At 41.7% G+C, this 11,234-nt stretch overlaps 1 protein-coding gene across 1 annotated transcript in view; it reads right to left on the bottom strand.

The window, feature by feature from the left end:
* Positions 1-621: 621 nt before the first annotated feature.
* LOC108874418 (tumor necrosis factor alpha-induced protein 2-like) overlaps positions 622-11,234 on the bottom strand; it is a 41,056-nt gene continuing 30,443 nt past the window's right edge. Inside the window, 13 exon segments of the mRNA XM_018662859.2 lie at positions 622-2,894; positions 4,753-4,874; positions 4,972-5,127; positions 5,216-5,338; positions 5,715-5,850; positions 6,113-6,229; positions 6,306-6,406; positions 6,802-6,912; positions 7,762-7,876; positions 8,158-8,276; positions 8,727-8,888; positions 8,890-8,994; positions 9,076-9,341. Coding sequence (XP_018518375.1) covers positions 2,603-2,894; positions 4,753-4,874; positions 4,972-5,127; positions 5,216-5,338; positions 5,715-5,850; positions 6,113-6,229; positions 6,306-6,406; positions 6,802-6,912; positions 7,762-7,876; positions 8,158-8,276; positions 8,727-8,888; positions 8,890-8,994; positions 9,076-9,341 — 1,925 coding nt within the window. The 3' untranslated portion in view covers positions 622-2,602.

Raw genomic sequence — 11,234 nt, 5'->3', positions numbered from 1 at the left:
TTTGTTGTTTTTCCCATTTGTCGTTATGATTTGCACTTCACGGCCACCATACAGATACAGCAGTTGTACCCGTAACAAAAGTCTCAGGCCAGAATCAAACATCAACATCATCTTAACCTCCAAACTGTGGTGCGCCTCTGAAAAGGTCTTAAAAGATCACCACAATATCCAATAAACAATTTTTATAAATCTGTTATATCTGAAAACTATATATATATATATATATATATATATATATATATATATATATATATATATATTATTACACTATCAGGAAAATATTAGTAAAATATCAGACAATAATATATCCAAACATTGATCTTAATATTAGCAATTATTAAGTTATTTAAAATATTTTATTCATGTTGAATAAAATGTCCTGAAGAAGTTAGTATCACCTGGAAATTCCTTTAATCAGACCTTCAAGATATAAACAAAAAACAAAAGTTAAATTGAAATTAAATTAGAAAACTAAATTTTCCAAATGTGAAGAAATTCTCTGAAAATGCTTCTGAGATATCGCGTTTACGAGACGGATTCATGTTGACGGATGGACACACGGACAACCTGCAAATAAAAAGCCTCTGGCCATGAAAAGGCATAAAAATAAAAGCACAGCAGTCAGCGATCTGATGAGTTTTATTGTCATTTGAAGCTGATCTCTGTACAGAAAGATTCATTTCATACATCCACATTTACAAGAGACAGAGACATGAAGAACAGATGGAAGAGAAGTGTCTCTACTGAAATGAATGTGGATATGGAAAGTGCCTAAAAACAACAGGATGAATAAAAACTGATGGGTGGTTTGAAAATTAAATGTGAGGAAATGCAGAATAAACCGTTAAATCCCAGTTAGTCGTCAGTCTATCTCTGATAAGTCTGTAGTTCTGTCCCTGTAATCTAAACTCTGAATGACCAGATATTCTGTAGTAAACGTCTGTTATTCTACCACCAGGAAGAAATAATAAATCTCTGTTAATCTCTGAATCCCACATATTTAATAAACCTCAACACACCCAAGATCGTGAGCTATAATCACTGCTTTAAATACACAATCAGCTGATAGACTTAGATCTTTGTCTAGTACCTTTGATTAAAATGTGTCTTTTTTTATATATCATGTGCAACAATAAAACTACAACTGTCCAGTTTTTGTCCTGGGATTAAAAACTAAACGCGTCTGAAACTCTGCAGGGTCAAAATGCCCAAAACAGATGGCATCCAGGTTCTCCAGTCTCCAGTCCAGGTTCCAGTCTATTGATCCTGACTGGACAGAAAGCAGAAGAGGCACCTCAGTCTGGTTCAGTCCTCTTGTTCCGGTCTTTGTCCCAGAATCCACTTCAGTCTAGAGAACTACTCTCCTTTTATTGATCCTCCATAAAGTGCCTTTCAGCTCAAAGTCCAGAAATCCTGCAGGAAAATGTGGCGACAGTTTGTTCGGATGTCAAACTGTAATGAAGTCAAACAGTTCTCAAAAAAAAAAAAACAAAGCGACGAATCAAATCTGAAATCTCATGATGAAAATCATGATGTGTGTGATTTAGTACAAACCTGAAGTGTTATCCTGTTAAATGTGTTAAAATCAATATGAAAACTGCAAAAGACGAGGTGACTTTAAATCACATTTTGCTGACTTTATATAACTAAGGCCTGGTCACAGCAGTTTTATAAACAACAATTCAGACCAAAATCAGTTAATTGAGATGAATTCACTGCAAGAACTGAACTTTCACCCCTCCGACTGCAACCTCCCCACCTCCACCCCTCAAGCCTAATACTATTAGTTAGCCAAGTTACATTAGCCCCAGTCACTTTGTGACCAAGCTTCTAGTATCACCTTTTTTCCGAAGACACAGTAATGAATAATTTTCTGATGTGACCAGGCCTCAACCCTCATGTGAAGTTTGAATCCAAATAAATGATTTTCCATCCTAACAAGTAGATTTGGATTTTAACGGAAGAAATCCCACATTCATAGATGATGTGGATTTTTATATCTACCTAAATTTTCTGATTTCAAATCAGAAAATTCTCATTTCCAATAAAGGGAAATCATTCAAGAATCGATTCTTAACAAGAGACATAGCGTTAGCCCCAAATGCTAACACTTGATTTCAACTGAAGAAATTCAAAAAGTTTTGTTATTTTCTTGACAATAGGCAACAACGGTCTGACAGAGGAGCTGATTTTTCAGTCCAGTTTTCTCTCTGTTCTGTCTTTTATCAGCTCTCATGATCATCATCATCGACCTTTGACCTTTTGTTTTCTTCTGAGCAGTAAATGTTGAACTTGGTGAAAGTGAAATCAAAGAGTCAAAATGATTCAAAGTTGATCTCAGGTTAGTCTTGAGGTCTTCGCTGTCACGCCATTCTTCCTGAAACTTCTCCAGAAAGAAAAAACAAACCTATTTTTAGTGGATTCCTCTGAAGCAGCAGCTTGATGGAAAGATTCAGTCAGTGATGGTTTAGTGACTAATAATCATGATTGTTTACGGAGTTAAATTAATAATAAAATCCGCCTGCAGGCTGTTGGAACTCAAATAATTTCACTTCCAGCCAAGGAGCTTGTCAGAAAAACAAAAATCTTGTGATGTGTCTCTTCAGAGAACATCGTCGGGGTTTTCCTGGACAGGCGTTCGGGTTTTGCGTCGACGTGGTCGCAGTGTGCTGAAGCAGGACGAGGCGGTGAGGGCAATGCGGCTCAGGCCCACGTTCAGGCAGTGGACCTCGGAGGTTACCGGCACCTCAGAGAAGAGGGCGTGGTCCCGGGACAGCCGGGCTGAGCCGGCACCATCACAGCTCTCGATGTCTTTGACAATGTTGAGGATCTCCTGACGCTCCGCCTGCCGAGTCATCCCTCGGATGTTCAAAATGGCTGACACATGCTTCTTCCTGAACACAGAAAGAGAGGAAAACAGGAGGTGTCAGTTCATGTGTTCTCATGGGTATTTTAAAGAAATTGTATACTCTGAAATGACCTGAACACAGAACCCAGTTAAAGCCAGAAACTCCACCTCAGTGTGTCAGACTGCAGCAAAATAAGACTTACAGATGGATGTAGGTGAAAGAGCCTCAATGTTATCAGTAGATTTTCTTCACCTGTCGTCACAGGTCGGCTCAGATGTCTCCAGCAGAAACAAAAACAACTAAATCTCTAAAAATTGAGTTTTTCTACTTTGATAATTTGATAGCTGATAGATATAAATCCACATCAAAATAAATTTTTCAAAACATTTAAGACATAGAGCCATATTTTCAGGCAGGTTCAATGACAAATGACAGGCAGCTGGCACGTGTTTTTGACAGTTACAGTACAAAGATTATAAAAACTTATTGAAAAATGGTTTGGTGAAGTGTTTATTTAGTATTTCAAATCATATATATTAATATTGGAAATGTAAAACACAGCTTCAGACTTCAATATTTGAAGTTGATATAAACTTTCCTCTGCTTTTAAAGAGTTAAAGAGGGAAAACCTTTTCTTTGAGGATATTATTACAGAGACATCTCAGCGTGGAGGTAAATATAATCCATACAGAACAATAACAAGACTACCAGCCTTAATATAGATCACTCACACACACACACCACACACACACACACACACACAGCTCAGTGGGTTAAAGGTGAAATTTCAGAGTGGCTACATCACGATCAGAGAGGAAGGAAAGTGTTTATGTGTTGATGCTTTGTCTTTAGTTTCTCACACAGCAGGAGTGTAACTTAATACAAATATATTACTACATGACTCAGGTATTCGCTGGCTCTGAACAGATGCAACAGACATCAGATTATTGCAAGACCTCTTTTTCCACGGAGTCCATGTCAAGAGCACAAGGGGTTGCAAAGAAAAGAAAAACTATGCTCCTTGATTATAAAGACAGAAAACACATAAAGGCTAAACAATAAGAAGAGTAAAAGATAAGAAGCCATAACTTAGTCCATCTCATGTGAAGTTACTCATTTAAAAACAGTTGGTTAATCATATAAAACAGCAACGTGTTTCCCTCAGAGTCTTTTAAATACATTTAACGAGGGGAGTTATTCAAACTGATTGTAGTTTAAAACTCATTGGTTCATAAAAGGAAAATACAGTTTTACCTTGAGGACATTTAAAAGAATCTGATCAGCAGATCTCATGCTGTAGTTGCTGGTATGACAGGATAAAAGGCTGGAGATACAGACAGGTAGTTTACCTAACTGTCTGGGAACAGGACCATCCTGATGATTCATTTGATTCCTGAGCTTTGTGCAATTTTCTTTTGGGCTTCAAATGGAAAGTAATTTTATGCAGAAATTACAGTCTGAGCTTTTTCAGTAAATAAAAACTCTTCTTCTATATATGTCCCCACAGCTACATCGTCTTGTTAAGCGGCATTTAGTGGCTGTAGTAATTACGACATCTATTAAGTAGATGTTGGGGTGGACAGGTGGGTCAACCAAACAAAGGACGTTCACACAAAAGACTTGAGTTCGGTTCATGTTTGAACCTGATTTCAGTTTTAGCCGAAACCATCATCTTCTCCTAAACCTAACCAAACAGAGACTGTTCCACAATGTTAACCAGCTGTTTCATATTGTTACCATGACGATGAAGCTCCGCTAACAACTGTCGCTAGTTGGAACAGTTGGAACGCTAATTGGAACGGCAGGAACAGGCAACCTGTGTGGTTGTTTAGGTTGGAGGACTTTTTGTCCCTCCAGTGTCAAGACTGAATGATCGGCAAGAGAAGAAGAGGAATGTTTGTACCTGACGTCTGGAAACTCTCGGACCAGAACTCCGACCTCCATCTGGATGGAGGGGACGTCCTCCAGCTGGATGATCTCAGAGATGTGTGACAGAGCGCTGTCCAACCAGCTGGACGGAGACTCCTGACCAACAGAGACATGTCAAACATTTACCTTCATAGAGTTGTGAACTACAGATGCCCAGACCAGAAATAAAAACTCAGAGGTATCTCATACTGACCAGGTCTTTGAAGAGCACTTTGATCTGTTTTCCTTCGTCTCTGAGCCGCCCAGCCATCCTCTTCCTCATCTTCATAGAGGTGCAGATGATTCGTCCTCTCATCACCGAGCGGAGATACTCCATCACCACCCGCCGGTGGACCTCTGCCACCAGCAGCTAAGGACCAGAGACAGAGAGAGAGGTGATGAGCTGTCCACATACCTCTGGTCATATGACTGCAGGGTGCAGGTGTGCAGGTGTGTACCTGGTATGGAGGACTGTCCATCCTGTGATACTTCTTGAAGTAATCTTTGATCAGAGCTTCGATCTGCTCGTACGGCTCCGTGTTGCTGAGCCACTTCCTCTTCACCAGACGCTCAAAGAATGGCTGAAACACAAATATCGATTATTTTACATCATTATCATTATGTTCTCATCACTGGACATAGTCCTTCCTCTCTGTAGTCTCATTTAGACACTCGTTAGCAACCGCCTTTTTTAAGACACATAAAAGCTTCAAACATCAGGAGTGGGGGATTTACTGACCCATTTTATGTTGGACAATAAAACCTGAAAATGTCTTGAGCTTGTGTTAAAACCACAGACCTTATTTCAGACATTTAACCAGAAAGTGCTAACATGCTAACTTACTTCCTGGTTTTAGGATCAGTCCTGCAGAGCTCTATGAAGGGTAAAAACTAAACTGACTTCAAAAAGCTTTACTGATACACACTGTGTTTCAGTGTGTGTGTTTGTTTTCGTACCCTGATGTGCAGGTAGAGGCGTTCAGACAGGACTCTGACTCCCTGCTGGACGATGTGATCCAGAGCTTTGTTGGCTCGGCGCAGAGAGTCCTCGCTGACTGACGGATCAGACTGAGCACAGCGCTGCACGAAGCCTCTGAAGAAGAAGAAGAAGAAGAGTTTAGGTAAGAAAGAGAAAAACCTGGAGAGGTAAAGTGTTTCAGTGAATTTTATCTTTTCTTTTGTACAACAGAAACTACGGCTCCTCTAAAGGGTCATGGTGGGATTTTGTTGAGATTCTCTCAGATGTCGCTGTTCTTTTATTTAACGTGGTGACAGAGATGATAATATTATTTCCATAACAAAGAACCTTCCTCCTTTGTCTCTGGTGATTTGACCAGCTGGAGTTGGAGTTGTACCTGAATGGGGGGCAGCAGTTGACCAGGGCGATGGTTTTTGAAACGTATCCATCCTCGTTATCTCCAAACATCCCGCTCTGCATCCCTTCATGGAACATCTCGACTTTACGCTGGAAACTAAAACAAGAAAAATCACAATCATCATCATCATCATCAGCTTCAGTCTGAGAACAGGTGGAGGAAATCTGTGTACCTGTAGAGGAAGTCGGCCAGACCATTGAGGCTGCACTGAGCTACTCTGGAGCCCAGACTCCTGTTGATGGAGGCAGAACGCTCCAGATCCACCTGCAGCCTCTGACACAACAACAACAACAACAACAACAACACAATCAATATCATTACATAAGAAAAAACATGAGACACAAAACTAATGCCACAAAAACACAAGATCTACATGTCAGGAACAACTCTGACCACCAGAGGGCAGCAGCTGCTTCCACTAGAAATCAGTGTGTGTGTGTGTGTGTGTGTGTGTGTGTGTGTGTGTGTGTGTGTGTGTGTGTGTGAGATCAGGAAGTGTTCAGTGTTGACTTTGGCTGCAGTTGAAGGACACACTCAGAAAAACAATCAGTGCACAAATTACAGCGGAATCCACCTTTACATAACAGCACCTAAATCTGATTCAATAACCTTTATTTAAACAGAGAGGAAGCTGTGATCAGAGCAGCTGATGGGGGGTCGGGGTGTACCTGTATGACAGTCTTAGCCAGAGTAATCTGATACTCCTCGATGTGCAACGTCTCCATCCACCTCTTCTCCTCCTCGTCCAGGACCTGACTCAGCCCTGTGGTCACTTTAGCCTGCAGAGGGACAAGCCAGGCATCAAAACAAACGCACCTCAACTTTAACTACAAGCTACAAAACGTCCTCAGGCTCAAAATCACAACTTTTTGTTTTAATATTTCATGTTTGCTTCTAATGACTTGTGGAAGAAAAAGAAAATTTATCAAGTTTTATTTTGACAGATCAAACAGGTAAAGGTGGAGGAGCTGGTGAAAGGGAACTAAGTACATTTAGAACATCTGGACGTGAACCCTTTTATGAACGGATTATTAACATTTACCAGAAAGTGAAAATAATATTCTCACTGCAAAACAAGATTTCCGGGATTTGGTTCCAGGGAGAGAAACATCTGTATGAGATTAAGATTGTTGCTCAGACATTATTATTGCATCAGTGATAATAAACCAATAACATGTGCAACAAACTGTGATGATGCCAAACTTTTACTTTTAACACTTTACTCTGGTCATATTTATAAAGCAGGACATTTATTTGTAATAGAGTATTTTTACTCTGTTATAGAACAAACTAAATAATCTGCAAATGTCTCACACCACTGACTGTACATGTTGCAACAGTCTCAACAGTCTTTTTTTATGTATTTATTTTTTTAACCAATTTATATTCTGATGCTGCTGAGCTACATGAAGCTAAGCTAAGTTTCTACTGGGATTTTTTAAAATGATAATTAACTAGTAAAAGTTAAAAAAAAAATACTGATCACAACCAACTACAAACATCTGTACAGGAGGAACATCACTTTAAAAGAAGGGTCCCCATAAAAGAAAGTGGCCTTACAAAGTGAGGACTTTGTGTAAGGTTAGAGTAAAGGTTGGGGTCTATCTTCGGGGGGTGGTGGGTCTCACCCTGACAGAGTTGAGACAGTCCAGCTCCAGTCTGTCCACGGTCTCTGAAGGAAGCAGAGGACTGAGCTGAGAGCGGCTGAACGGACTCGTGATGCACACAGTCCCCAGAACATCTCTGAAACAACACACACACATGCAGAGTCAGTCTAAGAGGACGAGGAACTAATGGTTTCTAATGGTTCAGGATCCATCAGGACCAGGGTTTCAGGCTCCACAGCTGCTTTAACTTCTGTGCTGTTTGATTCATTAAACCAGGAAAGACTCGATGAAACGAGTGTTAATATCAGGACGAGTTAAAGACGTTTCTTGTTGATTAATAATGTTCAAAATTAAGTTCCCTACTCATTAAAAAAAGAGAAAGAGAAGTAACCAACTCATCAATATAAACCAGTTTACCTGTCGTATATGTTGTGCAGCCAGTCCAGCAGAGAGTAGATGTCTGTGATCTCCAGCTGGTTGTCAGTGATGGCCTCCAGTCGCCTAGCAACTGCCTGGTGGTAACTCTGCACGTACACCTGACAGGTCGAAGGTCAAAGGTTAAAGTTAGATGAAGTCAGAGAATTGTTAGAGGATTTTAGAGGATTTTTATACTTTTTATTAAAGAGGATTTAGTTTTAGTTTAGTTTAACCAGAAACATCACGATATATCAGTACCAGACTCCATTAACAAAAACAGGGATTTAACCAGGAGCTGCTGGAATACCACTGCCTCCATCTGTTAGTGTGTCTGTGTTACTGTGTGGTACTTTTACTGCAGTAAAGTATCTGATTACTTCTTCCACCACTGAAAGTCACACAGTAACACAGACACACTAACAGATGGAGGCAGTGGTATTACAGCAGCTGCTGGTTAAATCCCTGATTTTGTCAATGGAGTCTGGTAGTGTTGTAATGGCTATTCCTGGTTAAACAAAAACAATCTTACTCTTTAACAAAAAGGTTTTTCTGTGCAGGTGTGATCTCACCTGGAAGGGCTGGTACTCCTCAGGGTAAATGGAAACCACGTTCCTGTTTGCAGCCCCCAGGTCCTCCACCACCCGGGCTCGGAGCCTGCCCAGGTATCCGTCCAGCTCTCCGGCCGTGAACTCTGCTCTCTGGGGCAGGGAGCCATCTGCCGCCTCCTCCACCTGCTTCCCTCCACTTCTGCTTCAGCCGACGAGGCCTGGGGCCCCCAGGGGCCGCTCCCTCGCTGGTGGCCCAGTCTTTATCGGCCTGTTCCTCCTGCTGCAGCACCTGCACAGACACACACAGACAGGTGAGGTCAGCTCTGACACCTGTGACCTTGGCTGTAACCATGGCAGCGGCGGTCCTCACCTGAACCACCAGGCCCAGGTTGGGTCCAGCCGTGGGGGACCTCAGAGACTCCCTGACCACGGCCCACAGCTCCTTCTGCAGCTCCTCATACAGCAGCTCCACGTCCTTCGCCTTCCTCCGCCCAAAGTCTTTGACGTTCGGGCTGGTGGCGTCCTCCGGCTGCGTCTCAGTGGCAGCGGACTCGTTACACTCCTGCTCCAGCTCCAGGATATGAGAGTCAGCCAGGAACAGGTCCCGTTTCTTCACCAGCTGCAGGATCTCCAGGACTGAAGGAACAGAGAGACTGGATCAGATCATATTCTCCAGATGTAAAGCAACATGTTTGTTTGGTCCAGACCTCAAAAATAATTTAATTTAAACAAAACAACATTTCCAACATGTTGTATGTTGTAAAGCTGAAAGTTCATCAACTCTGCACATTGTGTTTTTGAATTTCAGTCTCTGAACAGTTTGTGATTGCTGCAGTTTAGTCAAGTCAAGAATTTCAACTGCAGCTAAAAACACATTAATTCATCATAAAGACAAAAGAGTCTGAGTTGCAGAGTTTGGAATAAAACTGCTCAGCACCAACTTCAGACGACTGACTGCAAACAAAAGAGTCTTTGAGTCTTTGAGTCCTGTGAGAGGGAACTCTGTATCTTCATCTGCAGGAGGTGGTCAGTCCAGTCCAGCTTTCCTGATGACCTGCCGGTAGTAAAGGTCAAAAAGCTGAACTTGATCCACAAGCCGACTAAGCCTGTTCTTATTGGCCAGATTCAGGTTCTCAAAACTAAAGGTCCAGGTAACAGCCTGTAACTGTTGTTTCAGTAAAGTTTAATAGACTTGAACCTCCTCAGTGAAACCTCTTTGTTGTGCCTGATTAACATGAACGGCTGCTCTCACGCTCAGCTGTGGAGGTGGGTTCGTTTGATTTGGACATCAAAGCAGTCCTCAGGAGGACGGAGCCGGAGGTTCTCACAGAATCACTGTTCTCACTTTTTAACTGTGAACTCATCCAACAGGAACAGGAACAGGACTGGGGGGGGGGGGGGGGGGGGTTCTGGACGGATTCAACACATTTCTACTCCTGACATTTAACAAATCTTTCTCTTAATACAGAAAACAACAGCTGCTAATTTTACTGTAGAAATATGAACCACAGAGGAAGTGACCTTTGACCTGAGGTCCCTCAATGAGACCGGGACCACAGATTGACCTAAACCAGCAGCAGCTGAATCAGTGGATCTTCTGTTTACACAACAGTTTCTGCATAAAACACTAAGCCTTTGCTGTGGTTTGGTCTTTTGTTCACACAACAGAGTTTCAGGCTCTGAAAACGCAAACGTTTGAAACCAGGTTCCAGAGTCGCTGTGGAAACAACACACAGTTCCTGTGAAAACTGTCGACGCTCCCCCACCTCGTTTTCTTCCTGCGACTAATTCACACGTTAATTTATTTCTTAAATCTGTTGTTTTTGTGATGACTGCTTTCACACAAAACGAGAATTTTACATGGTGAAAAAGTGATGTAATGTTTTTCAACAGGAGGTGGACTGCCAGCCTGTCAGAGGCTCTGGGTCAAAGGATCCTGGAAGCTGGTCTTCAGACTCTCCTGGACCTCAAACTGTCTCCATCCTAAACATATGTCTGCAATATGTCGTGGTGAAGCTTCAGCTGCTGGAAATTCACAGGTTTGTATTTCGCACTTTTGCATTCTTTATTTGCGTCGCATGCATTTGTGAAAATACTTTAACAGCCAGGAGCAAAAAGAAGAAGAACAAGAACGATGATGGACTGAGCTGTGTTTGTGCTGCAGACTCATCACGTTACGTCACCATCTACTGGCCCGGCATGGTACTGCAATTTCACAGAACGAAGAACGTTTTCACAACATTGTTGTGTGAATGTGGAACTTTTTAAGACACAAAGGAAAACATTTCTGATGCTAAAACTGTCGTGTGAACAGGACTTTAGATTGAATCCCAACAAGTTCTCAACAGCCGTCTCTGATACGACCAATAGAAGCGTCTTACACTGCGTCACCTGACTTCCTGTCATCATTACTTCACAATAAATCAGAACTATGGGCCGTAATGAGATGCACAGTCTCATGAATCTTCTTACAAACGTCCAAATAATCTATAAACCAGATCTAATACAACAAACTTTTTCTTCCAGAGG

The sequence above is a fragment of the Lates calcarifer genome, linkage group LG21 (genome assembly GCF_001640805.2).
Source record: "Lates calcarifer isolate ASB-BC8 linkage group LG21, TLL_Latcal_v3, whole genome shotgun sequence".
Taxonomy (NCBI): domain Eukaryota; kingdom Metazoa; phylum Chordata; class Actinopteri; family Centropomidae; genus Lates; species Lates calcarifer.
Note: the sequence above shows the minus strand (reverse complement) of the source record. Positions and strands in the feature narration are given on the sequence as shown.